General features: G+C 55.6%; 1 protein-coding gene and 1 long non-coding RNA gene across 3 annotated transcripts in view; both read right to left on the minus strand.

Annotated features, from left to right (window-relative positions):
- The window catches only part of LOC142055562 (uncharacterized), a 24,566-nt gene extending 6,722 nt beyond the window's left edge, over positions 1-17,844 (minus strand). Inside the window, exons 1-3 of the long non-coding RNA XR_012659983.1 lie at positions 17,639-17,844; positions 11,302-11,451; positions 11,046-11,086 (exon numbers count right to left, since the gene is read on the minus strand). This is a non-coding gene — a long non-coding RNA (uncharacterized LOC142055562). The remainder of the gene's footprint in view (positions 1-11,045; positions 11,087-11,301; positions 11,452-17,638) is intronic.
- Positions 17,845-20,291: 2,447 nt separating this feature from the next.
- The window catches only part of ANAPC1 (anaphase promoting complex subunit 1), a 35,152-nt gene continuing 33,365 nt past the window's right edge, over positions 20,292-22,078 (minus strand). For both annotated transcript variants that reach the window (XM_075089657.1, XM_075089658.1), the window contains exons 46-47: positions 21,677-21,811; positions 20,292-20,653 (exon numbers count right to left, since the gene is read on the minus strand). In XM_075089657.1, the coding sequence (XP_074945758.1) occupies positions 20,538-20,653; positions 21,677-21,811 (251 nt within the window). In that variant the 3' untranslated portion in view covers positions 20,292-20,537. The remainder of the gene's footprint in view (positions 20,654-21,676; positions 21,812-22,078) is intronic.

Below are 22,078 nucleotides of genomic sequence, written 5' to 3' on the forward strand. Positions count from 1 at the left end.
AGCAGTTTTCCTACCGAAACCCCAAGTGTGGGCTGTGAAAGAACATGTTAATGAAGAAAATTTCCCCAGGGCTGCTCTTTTATTATCACCAAAGCCATCGAGTTTCAGTTTGAGTTATTTGTATTTATTTATAAAAACAAAGATTAAATAAGTAGAACAAAAACAAAAACCTCATCCTAATTTCTGAGCTGAGCCTGATTTATTCAAACAAAGAAGACTTCCCCCCCCAGCAGGTAGCTGCAGGCTGTTTTCCCCTTTGCTTTGAGAAAAAAAACTGAGTTACCGGCGTGCTGCATGTGAAATATATTTAAGGTTAAAAAAAAAAAAAAAACAAAAACCAAAACAAAACCCAACCAACCCATTCAACTGCCCTCGTTGGCTGCAAAAATGAAGCTTTAAAAGTCACCGGGCTGAGGGGGGGTTCGCTGCAGCCACGCAGGGCAGGTACAGGCAGGGGCTGCCTGCGCCCAGGCGGTGCCGGCAGCGCTGCCCTGCCCGGCAGCAGCCCGGCCACTGGGTTCAGGCATGGTTTGGTGAGGGAGCATCTGATTTAAGAGAGAACAAGAAAAAAAAAAAAAAGCATTTCTCTTTTCATGTGTTTTCACTTCCATCGTGAGAGAACTGGTTAAAAAACACACAAAAAAGCCCTTCAGTGGTCTTGTAGCCTTTAACGTGTTGTTTTTCTACATATTTTATGTTGTTGGCTTTTGTTATCAGTCTCATCTGCAATTTGTGGCCAATTCTGTCATGCTTTAGGCAGACATCTTGTTCCCAAAACTGTTTGCAACCTTTCAGCGAAGGTACAGCCTCAAATACAGGCAGAAAAAAAAAAACCCCACAGCGCAACGAGAAAAAGGGCAGATTTAACCCCAAAATGATCATTTGGCCAAAGTTTTGTCCCAAAGGCAGGGACGAGCCCCAGGGCAGGGACGGGCAGCACCGAGCCAGCCCCAGCCCACCCCCCTGCCCTGCCCGAGCATCCTCACTTTAATTTGAATTATTTGCATTTCCCCATCCCAGGAGAAGCCAAACCCATCCCGTTTGAACTGGGTTTCATTGAATTGAATTCCCACTGGATTTTTCCCCATCCTGAACAGCGTTTTCCACCATATTTCCCCAGCCATCAGCACGAAGCCACCCCAGCCATCCCGGCCGAGCCCTCCTTTTCTAAGCGCAGCATGGATTAAATCAGATGAGCTGTTATTTACCACCGAAAACAAACGCCACCAATCTAGCACCTATTTGATATTAATAGCGAAACCAAAAAAGCAAATTAATACCGCAGGCTGAAGGTATTTCTTAAGAATTAAAATGAAAGTCATCCAAGCGCCAGCGAGCAAAGCCTGACGGCGGGAGCTGATTTCAGCCACTGCCAGCCCTCGTGGAGCAGGGGGGGCTTAAATTTGGCGCTTTTTTGGGGGGTTAGTTAAACTGAAAGGAAAGGCTCGCAGCCGTCCCCACCCCGGTTTGGCAGGGTTTAAGGCTGGGGCAGCGCGATGCTCTCCCGGGCTGCCGGAGAGGGAAGTGATGCGCTGCATCCCCGGCGAACCCCCAGCTTTGAAATAACCAATTTTGGGGTTTTTCAAAGAATTAGCACGCCTGGCGGGGCAGCCCGGCCGGGGGAGGAATGAGACATTGTGAAACCCAGCTCCTTTTCCTGAGGCTGCCGCTGCCGTCAGCGCCGGAGCCCAAGCCCTGCCCGAAAAAAAGCTCAAACGGTTTCCCAAAACGGAGGCGCCGAAGGGTCGCTCGCCCCTCGCCAGGAGCTGGCCACAATTTCGGCCTCCCTGGCACGGGGCACGGCTGCCGGCTGCCCCCCCGGGAAGGGCTGCCTTCCTCCGCCAGACCACCGCAGCCCCGAGCCTCTGCCCCCCGGGGTGCCTGGGGAGGGGGGCCCTGCCACCCCGCTCCTCCCCACCCAAATTCACCCCCTATTTTCAATGGACGCGAACACATCATAGTTGTTGGGGCCAGAATGTATATAAATATAGAGAGATATATATTTTTTTAAGGTCTATCTCTCAAGGCTCTCCAAATGCTCTCTCCACTTCCTGTGACAAAACAAAACACGCTTCGTTTGAAACTTATTCTTCCTCTATTTAGCGCTGAGAAATAATGACCAAAAGCACCCCAAAAAAACCACCCTGCGCCCCAGTCGTCCCCCGCGGCCGCTGTCCCCTTCCCACACCTTCGCCCCCCCCGGGCAGAGGATGGAGCCGGGCGTATTGAGCTGAAATAGCATCAGCCAGGCAAAGAATCACTTATCGAGATATATTAATTTTAAATCTCGCCCGCGGAGGGCTGGATGTCAAGCTGAAGGTGAATTTCCACTTCACTATTTTCGTCCCGCTGCCGTTCAAGTCAAACGCTCCCCCCCTCCACGTCATCGTTTTAAAACCGGAGTCAAAAAGCAGCTAAAATAGGTAAGGTTCAATAAATTCGTATTTTGACTCATCCATTTCTCTGCGGTGTGATTAAACACCCCGTCGGTCACAGTAATATTTGCCGCTCGGTGAAGGGGAGCATTAACCCCACTTGTAAGATTGAGAAAAAAAATCATTTTAGTTTGACTCATGTGGAAAGAGTGAAACACAGAGAGTGCCCTGAAATTGGGCTGCGCACCAGGCTTTTACTACAACATTTACCACATGTGAAGAAACTGGAATATCGGACGATTTCAACCACTAATTTAACAGCATTTCTAGGCAGCCGTGGGCTGCAGGCTCCCCCCCGGCAAACGCACACGGTTTTGCTGCTGTTTGAGCATCCTTTGGGCAGGCGGACGAAAGCCAATGGGGGAAAAATGAATTTGTGGTTGATCTGATTTTGCTCCATCATAATTTTCAAATGATGCTTGGGCTGTTTGTGGAGGGGGGGGGGGGGGATCACCTCCTACCTTGGCGAGAGACGGGTTTTACCCGAAGCCGGTAAAATGATAACAGCTGGCTTGAAAATGAAACCCACCTGGAAAACCGTACAGGGACTTTCAGGTGGGTTTGGCAAGTTGCCTCTCTGAGAATTAATCCAGAAAAAAATATATATATTAATAAACAAGCCCCAGGAGGAAATTTTGGGGCTGGTCACTGCGATGTGCTGGGTGAAACCTAAGCCTAGAGAGCAGAAAATGGGAGTTTTCTGTACCCTGGCCCCCAGCAAGGAGGGGTCCCAAGGGAAATCCCCTCCCTGCTCCGGCAGGACGATGGGGAGAACTGATTCCCTTCTGGGCTGCATCCCGCCTGGGTGCTGGTGGCATCCCCGGCACGTCGCCCGGCTCAGCCTCCCGCCGCCACCTGAGCCAGGAGATGCCAATCTTTTCATCAAAGCTCGCTGAAAACAAAACTGAGAAACAGCTTGTGGTTTGACAAGAATGTATTTACATAAAAATATATATTTTAAAAAAACCTTTGGGGATGGTGAGAGAAGGCACCCGTGGTGTTTGTGAGGTCCCTGACATTTAAGCGAAGCTCGCCGTGCGTGGCAGCCTCACGTGTTACCCACGCCGAGCCCCACATGGGAGCCACCGCCAAAGCTCCTCCTCAGGCCCGGCTTAAATTTAGAAAGGATTTTTACTATCTCCCCATCGCATCCCTCGCCAGACAGGACAAATAGGGGCCATCAGGAGGAGCAAGGAATTAACTCCCGGGCATGCATAAGATAAGGGAGCCGCATCCATTTCCTTACATTCCAGCCCCAAAATGCCAGGCGCAGCTGAAGAAAAAAACAACCCCAAAAAAACAACCCAAAGCTTCGTTTTTGGCTGCTCCCCTGCTGCCAGCCACGGTGCTTTGCTCATTTGCTCGGCACCGCAATGGTATCGCGACGTTACATGTCAAATACATGTGTACTTGTATTTATTTGCAAGGCTTGCATTTGTTAGCAAGGTTTGTAGTTATTTGCAGTATTGTATTTGTTTGCAGCATTGTATTTGTTCTCAATGCTTGTATTTATTTGCAATGCTTGTAGTTGTTTGCAATGCTTGTAGTTGTTTGCAATGCTCGTATTTAGTTGCAATAGTTAGGTTCATTTGCAATACTTGCATTTATTTGCAGTGCTTGCATTTAGTTGCAAGGTTTGTATTTGTTTGCAATGCATGTATTTGCTTGCAAGCACCGAATTCTTTGCTTTCCACTAAAAATAAGAGGGTGAGAAGGTGTTCGAGCCCACTGGGGCCGCTGCCCGTGCTGTGCCTGCTGCCAGCTGGCCCTTGACTCATGGGGAGCCGCCGGTGAGCACCCTGCCCTGGCTGCACAGCCTGGTGGTTTCTTTCGGCAAGCCTATTCCCTCTTTTCTGAGTCATTCTGAGATCACTCGACATCTCTAGCACAGAGGCAGTGAAAATATGCTTTTAGAGCACACATCGACGCCGGCAGAGCCGGTCTGCGTAGCGGCACACGCCAGGCGTCCCTCGCTGTCTGCCGGCACGGGCTCCCCGCCAAGCAGACGCTCGGGTCTCCCCGTGTCCCCACAAAGAGCTGCCGTACGGCGGCAGCGCCGGAGAGCCCTCACGGCCAGCGCCAAGCTCGAGGAAAAACAAAATCAGCTTTGAAACCCTCCCGTCGAGCAGCACCTCTGACATCCTGAATTGCCAAAACATGCAAGACGTGCAGCCACAGCTTCGTGCTCAGCAGCATCCCTCCTGCACCCCCAGCGTCCCTCCTGTACCCCTGGGATCCTTCCAGTACTCCCAGCATCCCTCTGACCCACCCAGCACCCCTCCCACACCCCCGGCATTCCTCCTGCACCACCAGCACCCCTCCTGCACCCCCAGCATCCCTCCTGTATGCCCAGCATCCCTCCTGCACCCCCGGAATGCCTCCTGTACCCCCAGCATCCCTCCTGCACCCCCAGCATCCCTCCTGCACCCCCGGAATGCCTCCTGTACCCCCAGCATCCCTTCTGTACCACTGGGATCCCTCCTGCACCCCCGGCATCCCTCCTGCAGCCCCAGCATCCCTCCTGCACCCCTGGCATCCCTCCCACACCTGCACCTGTATCCCCAGCATCCCTCTGACCCACCCAGCACCCCTCCTGCAGCCCCAGCATCCCTCCTGCAGCCCCAGCATTCCTCCTGCACCCCTGGCATCCCTCCCACACCTGCACCTGTATCCCCAGCATCCCTCTGACCCACCCAGCATCCCTCCTGCACCCCCGGCATTCCTCCTGCAGCCCCAGCATCCCTCCTGTACCCCTGGCACCCCTCCTGCACCCTCAGCATCCCTCTTGTACCCCCAGCACCCCTCCTGCACCCCCAGCACCCCTCCTGCACCCCCAGCATCCCTTCCACGCCCCATCCCAGCGCGGGGACAAGCTCCCCATCCCAAAGGACTCGCAGCCTGCCCTGGCAGGAACTTTGGGGAAGCAGGTGACGATGCTCCCAGGACCCCCCGGGCCAAGGCCCTTCGGAGGAGCGTTGGGGCAGGGGGTGGGGGACCCCGGTGCTGCCAGCCCCGCCGACGCCTCTGCCTCGTCGGGCTCGGTGGCTGCGCCGGCTGCGATGCACGCAGCGATAAGGAGCGCGGGCAGCCGCCTCCCCGCTGCTCTGTCTGAAACGCCCTGGCGGCGACTCGGCTCTGGTGGGCGTTTGGGATGCCGAGCCTGGGGAAACTGGCCTGAAACACTCATTTCAGACAAGGCTATGCAAATAAATGGTATATTAGGCTAAACCCTCCCACTTGGGGTCAAACCACAGCCCATTATAGAGCATCGCTGGGACGTGTGTGCCACGCTGGGCCCCGCTCCCCAAACCCCGGCGCCTTCCCCATCTTGCAGCCAAAGGGGGACCGGGGTGGTAGCCAGCACTGGGGGCTGCCTTTAGCCCAGGGGAGAGCCGGCGGGGGGGCCTGGAAAGATCACCCTCCGCAAAGCCCCCGGTGCCAGCTCTGGTCTGGAGCCCTCCCTTCAGCTCCTGCAAAAAAGCGCTTGCTCGGCACTTCTCCTGTGCCGTCTGAGCTGCTGGGAGCTACAAATCACTTCTGTCAGCTGGGGAACAGGGCTCGCTGGCCTCTTCCCACCCGTATTTGTTATTACCGCAGGATAACATCGCAGCCAGCAGAAAACCCTTGCAGCAAGCCACCCAAACCCTCCGCCTCAAGCAGGTGCTGAGCCCTCGGCATCCCGGTCTCGCCCACGAGCCGGGTCGCCGCCACCTTTCCCAGCGGACCATCACTTTGGCACGTGAGCCTGACAACGGCGCAGCTCCCGTGGGATGAGCAAACATCCCGCGTTTCCATCCCCGCAAAACCCAGCAGTGCCTGCGCTCCTCAGGGCACCGAGAGAGACACCAACCTCCCAGGCAGCACCAGGAGGATGTGGGGGGGAAGAAAGGGGCAAATATTTTGGGATACCAGGCAGGAATTTGAACTTCTGGAGCCCTGAGCCATCAGCTCAACTCTGCTAACAAAAAAAAATCTCGTGTGTAGAAAATATTTACACGTGGTAAGGAGGCTGGATGGCAGCTACCTCGAAAGCATGCCCTTCATCTCTCACCAGGGTGCCAAGGAAGCTGCTGACACCCCGTCCCCCTCCCTCTCTCGCAGGGCTTTGAAAAGGTGCCAGGGCTTGAGAAATATCAGTACCAGAAACCAGAGTGCCTCGGTCGGGCGCCGGGGATGCGCAGGAGGCTGCCGGCGAGAGCGCCGGCACCGCTGAGAACCGAAGCTCGCCCCGCCTGCGTCCAACAGGCGCCGCACGCCAAAGAGACATCGATGTCAAAGCCTTGGCCCTGGGGCTGCGCGGCGTGTTTGCCAACGAGTAAGAGCTAAATCAGTGAGAAGCTCCTAACGAGGGGATGGCTCAGCTGGCACCCCCGAAACGGGACGGCATCGGGGCGGGCGATGCGTGCGGGGCTGCCAGCTGCTCACCCGGGCACGTCTGGCCCTTCCATTGCCCAGTTTTACCCCTATTTTAACAGCCAGAATGGTTAAGCTGAGGTTCAACCCAGCCTGGCGCGAGCTGGGGCGCTGGGACAGGCCTAGGCGAGGTTTCAGGGAGGCTCAGCCTTGCTTTCTCTGCGCTTTCCAGCCCAGCTGGGGATGCGGCTGCGTTGCAGCGGGCGGCTCCTTCCCCCTGCTGCAGCGGGAAAATACGGATAAATATGAAAATATTGAAAACACTGGCGATAATAAAGGTATGCTGAAATGTTTAATATATTAAAAAATATTTTAAATGTTGAAAATATAAAAAATGTTAAAAAATATTTTAAATTATGGTGAAAATGGTGAAAATATTGAAGATGCTGCGGGGCTGGAGCGCGGGGCTCAGCTGCTGCGCAGGGAGCCGGCCCGGAGCGAGCTATTTCCTTCCTACCAACTCCCCCTGCAGCCCTCGGCGGGAACTGCCCCCTGCAGAAAGTGCTGGAAAACGGCGTTTTTCAAAAACCAGACCCCAAACCCCACCGAATAAACCCAAACCGACTTCCCCCCTTTTTTTTTCCCCTCTCTCAAAATAACCCTTTTTTTTTACTGTTGTCAAAATAATCCTTTTTTCCCCCCTTTTTTTAAATTCAAACCCCAACTGCCTTAATTTATACATCCATTTATGAGGACATAAGCTCCTCTTGCACATCAAAACCTCCTAACTCTTTTAATTAACGACAATATTTGGAGCAGAAGCTGCAGCATAAGCCAGGACCAACAAAACACAGCTTTAAACCGGAATAATTGAAACTTTCTCATGTCTAAGCTGCTGCTGCACATTTTTTCCAAGCGCACCCACATGGGGCCCAAAGCCCCTTATTTCAAGACTTTCGTCAGTAGAAAGTATCGGAGAAGCTGTGTGTAATCGAAAGTGAGGGGGGGAAAAAGAAAATTAAAATCTGGCGGTCTGGTACAAGTGAGGTGAACCAGGAAAATGCATCCAACGAAAATTCACTGCATTCCCCCACCATTTTAAAAAAATATATATGTATCAGAACATACGTGCAGCAGAGAATATTTCTATCAGAACATATATAATAGATATATCAGAAAATGAAAGGAATAATCCAGATATCAATCAGAAAATGAAGGGAATAACCCAGCACGGTGCACCATTTCCAACAGGTTTCACAGCCTGCGTAAATACATAAAAGAGCAATAAATCTCCGGCAGTAAAAGCCGAATTTGATGCTCTGAGTCCCTCCGCCTTCCCCCGTTCCGGGATTCTCGGGCGCGGAGGGTGCGGGGCCCGTCTCTGGCTGGCAGGAGGACGAGCAGCCGGAGCTGGACGGGCTTTGCTGAATCATGTGCATTGTGCACTTGATTTTATTTTATGAGTGATAATGAAAGTAAGAAAAGTGCTTGGGGGCGGGGGGGGGGGGTTTGCAAAGCTCTGCCACTGACTTGCTTCGGGAGTGACTTGCCGTGGTGCTTTGGGAATTCCTTTCCATGCGGGGTGAGCGGAGGGGGAGCTCGGCAGCGCAGCCGCCGTGGGAAAGCACGTTTTTTCCCCTGCGAGCGGCACCCGGCGCAAAAAAAAAAAACCACTTATTCTGTGCTTTGTTTTACCAGGGATCTCCGACAATCCCCAGCCCTGCTTGCAAACAGCGATTTCTCGCGTCGCTGAAGACGACGCACTTAAAAAGTAGCTGGGTTTCGCTGGGACCCACACTTTTCGAACAAGGTGGTGCAACTTGGATGTCCTGATTTTTCTACTAACTTTCTGATGCGTGCAAGAGGAGACGTCAGCTACCCACCGCCAGATGCAGTGACTCTCGTTGCTACAAATGTGAATTTTATTACATTTAAAAACAAATACTCCGAGTAGGAATGAAATCATTGATGTCCCTAGTTACCAGACCATCAAATCTGCCCCATAAGTGGCTGATAAATGTGGGTTTTGAAAATATGGCATGAAATACTCTTGTGGAAATACAGAAAATTTTCTACATGGGTAGAAAAAAATATATTTAGCAATTGCTCAAAGCAGCGCAACAGTGAGGGAATAGACCTGCCTTATTTTAATGCTGTGCATTAAATGCAGTGGAAGGGCCTGGTGAGTACGGGGAGGGGCACCTTCATGCCGGGATTTGGTCCCAAGTGGCAAATATTTTTTTTTTTAAATAAATCCCTAAAATCTGGAAGGCCCCAAACTGCTGGAAAGCCACCTCCCCCACCCCCTTCCCGGCCGGACCCGTGCCGGGAAGCCCAGCGCGGCGATGGGGGGAGAGCGGCTGGGTGGGCGGCGGGGCCGCAGCCACCCTCCTTCCCGCCCGCCGGCTGGCGCGCAGGCAGGGGTGCAGGCAGCGCGTTGGCGGGGGGGGGCGGGGGGCGGGCAGGCTGGAGCGCTGCTTTGACGTTCAGAGAGAAATCCCCACCTACGGCGAGCATTAGTTTCGGTTTCGAGGCGCGACAAACGGCGTGGTACGAGCTCTTTCCCCCCGCCGGCGCGCCGTGGGGCGGCGGGGAGGGGACGGGCAGCGGGGCCCCCGGCAGAGGCCGGCAGCTGCCGTGCCGCGGATGCACGGCCGTACGTGCCGGGGATGCACGGCGGCACAGGCAGGAGGTTCCCAGCTGAAGTCAGCTCCCTGATCCCTGCCAGGCTCCCGGCGATGCTCTCCAGCACGGGGAGCCAAAGCCATGCCGATGCCTTTACTGGTGGTTACAAGCCCAGATGGGAGGGGAGCAGGGCGAGCCCGGCGCTCAGAGCGGCCATATAAACCCAACCATGCAAAATATGGACTTGGCGTCCCTGGGGGTATCCAAACCAGGGCTGGATACGGCCCTGAGCCCCCGGCTCTGCTCGGTGTGGGCAGGGAGGCAGCCACAGCCAGGGCTGCCCACCTCTTCATCTCAAGACTTGATACCCTGCCTGGGTTTAATCTTCGGCTCGTCTCAGTTCTTTAAACCAATTTCCCTGTCAGTTCTCATGAAGGAACAGTTCCTGTTTCTCTGCCTCAGCCGTGACCACACTTTTTTCTGCCCAAGCCCCGGGCGCGGGTCTCATCCCCTCAGCTCCCCCCGGGTGCCTGCACTGCAGCCCCATGGGAAACCTGAGGATTTAAAAAATACTCAGCTTTGCTCAGAGCCTCTTTTTTTTTTTTTTTTTTAAATGCCCTGTGAGCTGAAATTGCCAGGAAATATTGGGTTTGGATACCTGGCATCACCAACCTGTGCCCAGCCCCGGGGCTGCGGAGCGACGGAGACCCCGGCCAGAGCCGTACCCCCACTGCCACGCCCAGGCACCCCAGAGCCGAGGGATGGGGAAGCCGAAAGCCGGACACATCGCTTTAGTCCCGCGGGCACCATTAACCCCTTTTGTCAGCACAACACGACTGCGTGCTCAGGCTTAAAAGTGGGTTTTGTGGTTGGTTTAAGGATGCCGTGATTAACACACGCCTGCATTTAAAAATCATTTTTCTTCCTCTGCCACACAGGCATGGGGACACCCGGGCGCCTCCCGGTGAGAGAAAACCGAGGCTGCCCGAAGGCCACGGGGATGGGCACCCCCATTTGCACCCGTGCAGCTACCTGGGTGCAGGTGCCTCCAGCCCCGGGCTGTTTCCCCGCAGGAGGACCAGAGGAGAGCGGGGCAGAGGCGAAAGCCGATGTCTGGGTGAGATGCTGCGTCCCTGCACGGCCCTGTGCAGCAGCACCAGCAGCACCAGCAGCAGAAGGAGGGATGGCAGCAGAAGGGGAAGAGCATCCCGGGGTGCTGCTCTCCCCTCTCCTGCAGCAGCCGCCCTTGCTGCTGACTCATTTTCGGCCAGCAAGCCCACGCGAGGCGCAGCACCTCCCGCCACTCCGTGGGGTTTTTCCTTTCTTCTTCTTCGTCAAACGGGCAGCAAGTTACCAAAAACCCTCATCACGTGGCCCCATGATACGGCAGCCCCGCTTTCATTTACTGGAACTGCACAGCCTCGAAAAAACACAAGTTTCCAGCAGACAAGACGAGCCACTGATGCCCTCAGAGGGCCCTCCCTGGGCCCATGGCTTTGAAGGTAAGGAGCTCCTGCGCGGGTGCTTTCCCCATCCAGGGGGTCCCCACCGGCTCGGAGCCTCGCGGGATGCGCCGGGCACCCCAAACCACCCATCCCAAAGCCATGCCGCCCGTCCCACAGAGACACTCACCCGAACCGCAGCTCCTTCCCCGCATCGTCCGGAGCCAGAGCCTGCGATGGGGAGAGGAAAACATCAGCGCTGGGTATGTTTTCATGGGAATAGGTTAAAAAAACCAAAAGTGCTGGCTGCATGGGTGCAAATGTCACTTATTTCCCACCATTAAGCGAAGATGACCAAAATAATTGGGAGGGGAAAAAAAAAGCCCACCCCAAACCCCACTTCAGTCTGTGCTCCCAGTGGGACAGCCACGCTCCTGCTGACTCACCCGCCGCCGCTTCCTCTAGCTGCATGCTTCTGAGCACCACCGGCCAGCCCGGCTTAACGACACCAAAAAAAAAATAGCCTTTTTTTATATTTATGCTGGTCGAAAAACCTCTTCTGCTGCTTCTGTTTCAGCGAAGGGCCAGGGAATCGCCTATGGAGGAACAAGATGCTCGTCAGCATTAGCAGGAACACCAGACGCAGGACCAGAGCAGGACCCCGTGTGTGGATGTTTCGTCCCCTTGCCTCCAGGTTTACGCTGACACGATTTATGTGCCTCAGGGTGGAAACCGGCCAGGGCTCTGTGCCACCTCAGAGGCAGGCAGCGTGTGCCCGGGGCAGGATGCTCACCCACAGGGGCTTTGCCCCAGGGATTCATCCCATCACTTCCCCTTTTACAGGCATTTAATGACAAGGGTTTAGTATCAGCTTCTCTGGGGAAAGCCCGCAGCCCAAACCTGCACGGTTTCTGCCTGAATGCCATTAATGCTTAAATATTAAGCATTAATGGAAATAATGGGGGTAGCGTTGGGGAAACAGAGGAAAGCTAGGCTTTAGCATCCCTCCCTGGGCTGCGAGAGCAGTCCATACTGGGTAAAGGACAGCACGTGTCCTTAGGGCAGATAAAAAGCCCATCAGCCAGGGAAAACTGTAGCCCCTTCAAGTACAGCCCCCACTTTGCCCTGCCGGCTGGGGCGCCGAGCCCCGAGCCCCCCGGGCGCAGGCTTACCATACCAAACCCCGCGCACGCCGGTTTCCGACGCCAGCACGGGAAGCTGCGCGTGGATCCCCTGTACCTCTCGGACCGTAACAAACCCATCCGACAGCCTACCTGGCCTCTCCTCACCGCAGCTCCCGGCCCGGGACGTGCCAGCGGGTTTATAGGGCTGAGGTGCGGGGAAGGGAGATTTTCCCATGGCCGAGGGGCGCTCCGGCTTCCCCCGAAGCAGCCGGCTACACCCATCAGGAAAGGCTCCGGGGGGGGATTCTCACCAGAAAGGGCCTTTGCTGGGAAAGGTCTCATTTCCCAGGGCCTGCAGCCAAACCCATGGTGACCGCAGCAGCAGCAGGGGGCTGGGGCAGGGAGGTGCAGGCACTGAAATCCACTGTCCTGGGGGGTGGCGGAGGCTCTGCCAAGCGGCCCCCAACTCCCCCATCTTTCAGCGATGCATCCCCAAACTCTCAGGTACCTGGATGAGCATCCAGCCCGTCTGCTGGGAAGCACTCTGGGCTTTTTTCCCCACCCCAAGCAGATGGGCTAAGAAAAGCTGTGACCTCCGTGCAAACCTCGTGGGAAACGCTGCTGGCTGCTACATGGATGATGGAAACCATCTCTGTTCGCCAGGGAACAGCTCTGGCAAGCACCCATCCGAGATGCTCACCCACTCCAAGCCCTTTCCCCCCCAGCTAAGGGACCCTTTCCCTCTCTCCCACTGCGGGGCGGTGCCTGTCACCCTGCTTGTGTCCCCCGCCCTGTTTTTCAGCTCAATCTCTGTTTTGCATGATTTCAGCGAGGCCAGGAGCACAGTTCTTAGGTGTTTCAAGAAAAAGAACCGACCTGAAAATGGCTTACTGGCAGCTTTTTGCTCCCTGATTCAGCTGGAGTTCAGAGATGAGTCAGGCAGCGAACAGCCCCAGGAGGGGTAACAGGGAGGCTGCTTTCGTCAGCCTTTCACAAATTCATGTTATTTAAAAAAAAAAAAAAAAAGGGTTTATGACACCCTGGAGTGGCTGCAGCAGCAGCTTGGATCCAGCACGATTTGGCAACACCGAGCGCCCCGTGTCGCCGGCAGCCTCGCTGGGATGAGCATCCCAGGGACCCTTGACACCTCCAGCCGGTGCATCCCCACTGCTCGGCGGTGGCTTTAACCCTTCCAGCACTGTCGCTGCCAGCTCCTAACCTCAGCCTCACCGCAGCCGCTTCGGTAGCACCCTGTGCAGCCGCAGCGCTGGGGCGAACGCACCCCTTGCTCGCCGCCGGCCGAGCCCGAGGGAGCTGCCACGGGGGTGGCCGCTGGCCGATGCTCTGGCTTATCTGACGGGTGCGAGTGCCCACGGGCCAGGGAAAAACACCAAGACACCAGCCCCTTTGTGTTCTCATCTGTGGCTTTCACCAATTTCTCATACGAGGGGCAAAAGTCGCCCGCACTGAGATGTCGGCGGCTGCTCCCTTGCAGCAACAGCCCGTAAAAGAGGCTGGCTGCAGTGATGATGCTGATTGTAATATGGAGAGGGACCCCCATGGTTAGTTACAGATTCCTACACATTGCCCCGTGGTGTTTTGAACTGCTCCATCCCCGCAGACCCCTTGGGCTGTTTCACATCCCATTGCCGAGCCTCGCACTGCTCGTAGCTGAATTTGTCCGCACCAAAGCACCGATGCTGCCGATGCTGCTCTCACCAGGAGCTTTTGGCTTTCCCCTGCCCCAAAGAGCTGGGGCAGCAGCAGGCGCTGCGCAAGCAGAGGGAAGCGGGGCGAGGGACTGGCACCCGATCCCTCCTCAACTAATCATTTCAGTCCACGGCCGCAGGAGCCCGGCGCTGGAAGCGGCGTGTTGTTTCGTGGCCAACTTGGCTGGGCCTCGAGGGCTCGCAAGCCCCCAAATGAACCCAGGAGCTGCGGAGGTCTGGAGGTGTCGGAGCCTGGTGCTGGCTACCTGGCAGCAGCTCGCTGGGCCGTGGCCCCTAACGCTTAGATATCCCCCAAAAAAGGAAGGGGGTGGGCGGGCCTCTTTGCCCAGCGCTGCCCGGGGCCATCCCTGGAGCTCGCACCAGCAGAGCACAAGCTGGTGGGAAATGTCCTACCCGGAGGGATGGCGGAAGAAATCACCCCATGAGCAGGAGGAGAAGGAGGGCTGGCACATGCACACGCAGGCAGAAAACACTCATTCTGCTCCCCTCCCACCTCCTTCTTCCCCAGATATTCCAAAAAAACCTGGAAAATGCGCTGGCAGGCATTAGCATCTCCCTGGAAAAAGCTAGTTTGCTGGCGCAGCTTCAAAATCCAGTTCACCAGAAAGCCCCACACCTCTCCAGCGTGCGGCTGCGAGCTTTACGGAAACCCGGAGTTTTCCGCAGTAATGGGGCTGTGAGGTTTTTCTGGTAAATTTTTGTTGTTGTCAAGAATCCAATTTTCCTTCTAAAAAGAAAACAAGCAGCCCCAAAGGGGTGGAAACCGTTCCAGCTGGGCCCAGGGCGGCGCAGGGAGGCACCAGCTGCTCAGGGAAACCACTGGATTCACAGAGCTTCAGCCCTTGCAGCACCATGGGTCGGGGCAGAAAAAAAAATAGCTAGAGCAGAAAACTTGAAAAGAAAAAGGGGAAAAAAGAAAAAAAATCTGGAAATGTGGCCTTGGCTTCATTTTTCTGCCAAACCCCACCGCCAGGGAACAGGATGCCGGGGGAGCGTGGAGCAAAGGTGCCTTTGAGGAAGGAGCAGCAAGAGGTTTGGGTTTATCTTTCATTTTGGGCACTGGTGGTGGTGCGTGCTTTTTGGGGTGCAAAGCCCTGGCAGAGAAAGCCTTTTGGGTTGGGTTTTTTTTCCCCGTGGGACCGAGTGCCCAGCAGCACCCCGGGGGATGCTCGGTCCCTGCCGCTGCCATGCCCCGGGGAGATGCGGGTCCCAAGGGATCACGCGCCACAAGATGCCACCGCCTGCATCGCCTGGGGGATTCAGAAATCAGTACGGGCAAAAGCAATGACCCCGAAATGTCCCAGCAGCCAGCTGGGATCCCATGGGATGGCCGGGATCCCGCGGGACGGCGGATTTGCCGGGCATGCTGGCACCTGCCTTCCCACGGAGCAAAAAAATAAGTCGCTAAGTCACAGCAAAACCATGAAAGCAAAACCACAGAGCCCCAAAGCGCCTCTGAGTCACTCCCCCGGCCGCCGCCGCGGCCCCACAGCCCTCCAAAACTCGCCGCCACCTGCAGCTGGCCCCAAACTGCTGAGCCGCCCTCGGCCCGCTGGCACAGCACGGCGCGGCGTGGCACGCATCAGGCTGCCTTATGGGTGCTGGCAGCATCGCCCAGGGGGCAAAGCCCCTCTGCCTGAGCAGGCAGGGGCACCGGCAGCCACCGCCGTCTCGCGGCCGGAGGAGCAGAGGGCAGGGCAGAGCAGCGGCGACCGGTCACGCCAGCTCAGCGTCCGCCGCCGAGTCAAAACCGACTCGGCAGCCCCTGCTCACCGGCACCTCTTCGCGGCGCAAAACGTTTCCTTCCCCTCTTTCCTGTAAAATTGCCCTGTGTTTTTTATTATTATTGTTTTAATTTGTGAAAAACACTCATTTGAAATGAGAATGGAGATTAAACATTGACAGAAAGTGCTACTGGGATTAGTCACCGGTTGTAATATCTCTATTTACATGAGTCACAGAGGTTGGCCGCGCGGCTCTTAAATTAAATCCCCACTGGGTTTTCGATTTTTGGGCTGTCCTCGGGAGACCTTTTGGTAACTTTTCTCCAGTTCTGAGCAGAGCTGGCAGCTGCTTCCCAGCACGTGTGCTTACCGAAACACCGGCAGTCGCTGCAAGGGCTTTGCCGTGTGATTCCGGGGCAGCTGGGGCTGGAGACGACGCTTGGATTCGCCCCCTCTACCCAAATCATTTCCCCATTTGTGCTGACGATGGGAAGAGGGACAGAGGCGGTGGGCACCGCGGGGGGGATGGGTGGGTGGGATGCAGGCGGGTGATGGCAGGGGCCAAGTGGTGGCACCGGGCCCTGGCGGTGGCGGTGCCGACAGAGGTCACTGTTGCCGAAAAACTGCGCGCCCCAGCCGAAAAAAGGAACTCGGTGGGGAAGGCGGCAATGGGGCAGGCCTGGTTTTGAACAGGCGCCGCGCTCCAGCGGCCACGAGGCCACCACGGTGGGGACCTCGGTCCCCAACGCCCGTGGCAAAGCCCCGGGGTGATGCACAGGGCAGCTGATCCAGCACTGTGGTCCATGGGAAGGGCTGGAGAAGCCACGCTCCCCACCACGACCCCATCGGGGACCTCTGAGGGTGTCGACCAGCTGAGATTAAAAACAAAAAAAATAACAATGCGGAAAGGAAACAGACTCGGCGTGGGGCTAGAGGGGGAACGCGCTGCCAGGGGATGCCCCCCAGGCTGAAAGCTGACTGAGGGAAGGGGCAGGAGGGGGACCCCAGGCTTCTGCAGGCACCCCTTGGGCTGCTAAACCTCCCGCAGAGCCCCTCGGTTCCAGGACAGCCATAGGGAAACACGAGCAGAGCCCAAGCAAGCGCGGCTTGGGATGAATTGGGTGGGTATATTTGCTTCCCGTGGCAGAAAACAGCATGTCCTGCGTGGCAGGACCCCAGGAGCAGCAGGGGGACACCTCGCTGCTGCCTCGCCTCGCCCAAAGCCCAGGGGAGAGCACGCAAACAGCTTGTGAGCGCAGCATAAAAATAAAACCCCAGAAAGGTGACTAAGCACTCTGGGTACCGAGGCATGACGCCAGAGGAGCCCGGCCTCCCTCCCCGGCTGCGCCAGGCTCCCGCTGGGAGCTGCCACCCGCACTTGTCCTGGCGTGGGGCCCTGGCGTGGGAGGGAGAGCCCCAGGGGTGCTGCTGATGGGGGGCAGAGAGCCTCCATGTCCCATCTCCCCCCCATCTCCATGCCCTGCCTGAGAAGAGCTGCTGCCCTCTGCAAAGCCCCCCGAGGGGCCCATCAGCCCAGCTCCTGCTTGCGACTGCCCACCGGCAGAGACCAGGGCATGAAGCATATCCCAGGGCTGCCCCAAGGAGCCCCCCAAGGCTGGGGCTTACTGGGAGGGGGCTGGGCAGGTCCCCTTGCCAGCGGGGGGGGCTTGCCCACCCACAGCGGTGGCAGGCAAGAGCCTGCAAGGGAACTGGGGGAGGCTTTGGGATGTTGGGCACGGGGCATCGCGCCAGAAGAGGCAGAGCAAGGGTCCCCGTGTGCTGAGACTGCCCCTGCCTCTCTCCCCTGCACCTCCCAGGGCACCCCCCCCCCAGATCCTCCCCCCACCCCACCGCAGCCAGGGCTCCCAAAGCAGAGACATCCCCCCCCCAGCCCCTGGGGCAGCACATCCTCCGTGGGTGCTCAGGGACCCACAGCGGGACAAAGCAAAGCCCAAAACCCGACCAACAGCCAGTACTCGCCATTTAAAGGTGCAAAATTTAAAATATTCTCCCTGCGCCAAGGCCAGAGAGCCTGGTGCAAAGCAAGGTGCAGCAGCGCGAGAGTAAGGCATTGCAAGATCTATTGCATATACTTTTATATATATATATATATATAATTTTTTTGCAATTCACAGCCAGCAGCTAAAGAAACCACCGTTTTAAACCGCTCGCAAAGCCTCGCCCGCAGCATAAATAGCACCTTACCCTGGCAGGCCGGGGGAGCCCGGGGCCGAGGCAGCCCCCCGGGCCGGAGGGAGTGCGGGGGCTCCACGTGGGGCCGGGAGAGCGAGGCTGGCATTCGTAACGGGCGCCAGACACCCCGAGCCAAAACTTCCCCGCTGCTCTGCCCAGATCATTGGTCCAGGTCGCGGCGGCGGCTGCTTTCAAATTCTGTTAAACCTTAAAAAGGAAACAGGAAGCCTCTCAGCCCTTGACTTCATGCAGCTCGAGAGGCTCTCGCACACACACACGCACACGCTCCCCTTCCTAGCCCTGAGGCTGAAACAAAGGCAGGCAGGGCGATGCCGAGGTGGTAGAGCCGTGCCACGGGCGCGTCGTGCTCCCGGCGTCAGGCTGGACCTGCGAGCATCTTAGCCCCAGCCGCAGGGGATGATGCTTCCTCCAGCCCCAGGGAAGCTGCGCTTTGCAGGAGCTGGCTTAAAAACCTGCTTCGCTTTTTCGTTTTGTTTGTGGTCAAATGCATCTTCACCTTCCAGCTCGCCGAGCCACCCGGCACCGTCGGGCTCACAATGGAGCCCGGACCCCAGACCTCAGGTTTAAGAGGTCCTGCCTAAGACCAAGGGGTTTAGACTGTTGTCTAACGCTCCTCTGAACATAGGACAACACCCCTTCTACCCAGCAGGAGGGCGACAGCGTTAGCCCGCCTTCGGGTTGGGGGTCTCAGCTTTTTGCTCCATGTCCAGCATTTGCGCTGCCTGCTCTTCTCCCCCCGCAGCATACGCAGGGCAAAAAAGTAACCGAGATAAACCTGTGCAATTCGTTCTGTGCTTGTGGTAGGGGCTTCTGGAGGCTAAAAAACCATTTGTCCTCAGAAAAGTCAGGGTGGGGAGCTGGGGAAAGCACAGCTTCGTTTGTTTTGGGAAGCGAGTGTTTAATGCTTCATGTTTCCCCCATTCAGAAGGAAGAAAACCACTTCCCCAAGCGGCACCACGGGGGGAGGTACGGACGCCCCGAGCCCGGCAGGAACTGCCGGCCCAGGGGGAGGAAGGGCCGGGAGCACAGCGCTAGACCTCATGGCTCCCAGGGGCAGGAGTCAGGTTCTCCACCCTTTGCTAACGGGTTGATTTAATTCACCTCACAAAGAAGGTACCTCTGGAGGAGGTGATTTTGTTTTGTTTTTCAGAAGACTGAACCCCAGTGGCGCCGGGCTGCAGCTGTCGGAGAGGCACTGCGAGGTGCTCCCTCTCCCTTCCAAAGTCTCGAACGCAAACCCTCGCCCCGCACAGGAACTTCCCTTAGGACGCATCTGATTTCCTCTTGCCGCTCCACCCACCGGCGGGCTGTGCGTCGGGCTCACGCGTGTTTGCAGCCCCTGCCCTAAGCCCGAGCCAGGCGGAGGACGGGGGAGACCCCCACCCCCGGGGCACTGGGCGCAGGGACAGCCCACGTCCCATCGCCGACGCGGGGAGCCGTGCAACGGCAAAGGGGACAGCTCGGGGGGCTGGCGGCCGAGCTGCAGCTCCTTAACCGATATGATGGACAAAGACTTAACCTCCCCTGAAACGAAACGAAACGCTGACTTCCCTACGTGGGCGCCCAAGGAAATTAGATCAACTCCTGAAGAGCTTAAAAAAAAAACCAGGGAGGGGGTAAGATCTGCCACAAGCTCCAGCTGGTTGCAGCTCAGGCGCTTGCTTCAGCACGTCTTGGTTAATGCATGTCGTACGTGTTCTTTTTAATAACATTTAGGTTTGCAAAACGTTTTTGCTTTTGCTTTCTTCATCATCACTCCTAGTTGCCTTCCTCCATCTATAAGTCCCCTCCCTAAAATCCTCTGGCTCCCCTGCTTGAGGGTTTGGAAAAAAAGGGGAACCAAGATCAGCACAAGTCACACGCAGTAACATCCAGTTTGAAACTTCAGAATAAGCTGAGTCCAAGAGCTCGGCTCTGGCTGCTTTTCTAGTAGTAATCATTCAACCTCTGGCTGCTTTTATTGGAGTAACTCCACCTGTTTTATGAAAAATTAAGTGCCTGGCCTGCCCAGAACAAATATGGAACCAGCCACGCTCCGAGTTCAGTGCTCGGGGGAAATAAATAAGGTATTGTAGCAGAGATGAAGGAAACACAAACGAATGCCCAATTATTTAAATTGTCTGTAAGTAGTTTCAGTTCTTGCCCAGACATAACGTAACGTAGTGGAGGCAGGTGTTTTCTCAGCAGCCACTGACTAATTGCAGAACAAAGATTAGAAAAGAAAAAAAAAAAAAATGTAAACAGTGCAGCAGCAAGTATGTCGCAGATGAGTCGGAGCAGAGCGATTTATACTTACGGAGCGCGTACGCTTAGGGAAGAGATGTGCAGTAGCCTTTATGAGGCAAAAAAACCCCACCCCAATATTGCATGAATGAGACTGAAAGATCGTGCCAGGTCTTGGAAAGCGGGCCTGGCACAATGCGAGGGGCGAGGCAGGTGGCTCGCTTTTCCTTCCAGCCTCAGACCCAAGAGGAAAAGCAAGTTTGGCATCTTCTGGGCTGCCAATCTCCTGAAATCTACAGCACCCCGTGGAGGCGGGCTGAGATACCTGACAAGCAAAGAAGTTATAAAACCAAGGAAACTGTTCAGTTCCCAGCCAAGGTGTTTTCAGAATTCACCACAGAAGACATGTCTGTAAACAATCCTTAGTTACAAAAGTAAATTTATTATTAGGTCACTTTTACAGTTTTTTCTTTTTATTCATTGTAACAATTTATAAATAACTCCTGGCCATAGTCACCACACCCAGGGACAAGTTTGAAGGTTGAGTCGTTGGAGAAGTTACAAAACCAAGTACATTTTACCTGTACGGTTTTGAAAAGCATGGAAGGCCACACAGCGGGCTCTGTCGTTCAGTAACGGCGCGTGCAGCGAAGGCAGTGCCGCGGACCTACAGCACCATGGACTGCGGATTTCTAAGCAACAGGGGAGCGAGCCTTAGCAACGCACGGACTGGCATATTCAACTGCTTGAACTTCAAAAGCAGCTCAGAGAAGTTTGTGCTTCCTAAAGAGATTAAAGAAAGAAAGTGAGCGCGTGTTGGTGTCAGGCTTGCCCAGGAAAAGAACCGTCAGAGGAAGGAGAGTCAGCCAGCGTTCAGGGCGCGCCTCTGGAGGTGCGCTCGCTGCTACTCCATTTTTTAACCAGTTGCAACAAAGTTTTTTATAATGGAGTTTTACGAAATCCCAAATTCAGTGAATGTGGCAGGAACTCCCAGAATAGAGGCGTGTAACAGGTAGAGAGGACACGGAAAACCAGGATTTCCATAAAGGCCTTTTGACCCACGCTCCTGAGGGGAAAGTGTCCGAGGCGAGACACGTTCACCTGTACACTCAGGGTGCCATCGCCTGCACGGGGCTCCTGAGACAGGGGCTGTGGTCTCTGCCAAGCCTTCAGCAACAGATTCCTCTCACCACTGAGGTGGTAACGATCATGTCACACCTCTAAGCAAGCCTCAGAGTTCCCCAGATTGAAGTCCAGCTGCACTCCTTTTGCAACCTGAGAAACCCCGGGCAAATAGAGGACTGATCTATCCTCAGGCTGGGCTGATGGAGGTCAAGAGAACAGCGACCCAGCGAAAGGGCCCAGAACGTCCCTGGATCCCAAATCAGATTATCGAAACCTAGAGGAGCGGGTGTTCGCTCTGACTCAGTACTTAGAGGAAAGAGATTTAAGGACATTCAGGATATGGTTAGCCCAAAAAAAAAAGAACACTTTTCCTTGTCACAGCCCATCTTATCTGGTCCTGCTGCCTGTGAGAACATCGTTACCTGCAGGTCAGGGAAGAGCGAAGACTTTTTTTTTTTTTAAATACAGGCTGATTCTGTCTTCTTTTAGTCCTACATAAAGTTTCTACCTTTCCTGTCCAGACTCGAGACAATTAACAAAGAAGAAAAATCAGCGGAACAGCTTTCAGAGGAAACGCATGCCGCCACGTGATTTAGAGGACATGCTCCTTTCAGCATGCAAGGCCAAACCCAGGAGCGCGCATCCGTGCACGTCGAGCGGTGCCCTGCAATCCAGTCTTACCTTCCAAGCCTCCAGCTGCCAGCTGAGCTGGTGTCGGGACGGAGTGGTAAATAAGGAAGCAAGCCAGCATGCTCAGCTGAGATTCATCCGTGGGCTGCCCGCTTAGGTAGGAATGCAGAGAGACATCCCCTCCGGCTGTAATACACCAAACCCTCTGGTGAAATTTAGGGAGCATTTGTGGGAGGGAACAGAAAGGCAAGACAATGGTATTTCCACAGAAAGCCCGCTGGAAAGAGTCTCCGTCTCCCCGCAGAGATGGGCTAGGTGTCTGCTTGTGAGCCTGCCTTCATTCTGCCGTGGCCCCCCTCCGCCCTGTTCTCTGCTGTGGTCACCCCTTGCTTTTGCTCTTAGAAAATTCTCCCAGTGCAATATTAGGAAAGCATTTTCTCTGGGAAACAACCT

This window comes from Phalacrocorax aristotelis, chromosome 3 (genome assembly GCF_949628215.1).
Source record: "Phalacrocorax aristotelis chromosome 3, bGulAri2.1, whole genome shotgun sequence".
Taxonomy (NCBI): Eukaryota; Metazoa; Chordata; class Aves; order Suliformes; family Phalacrocoracidae; genus Phalacrocorax; species Phalacrocorax aristotelis.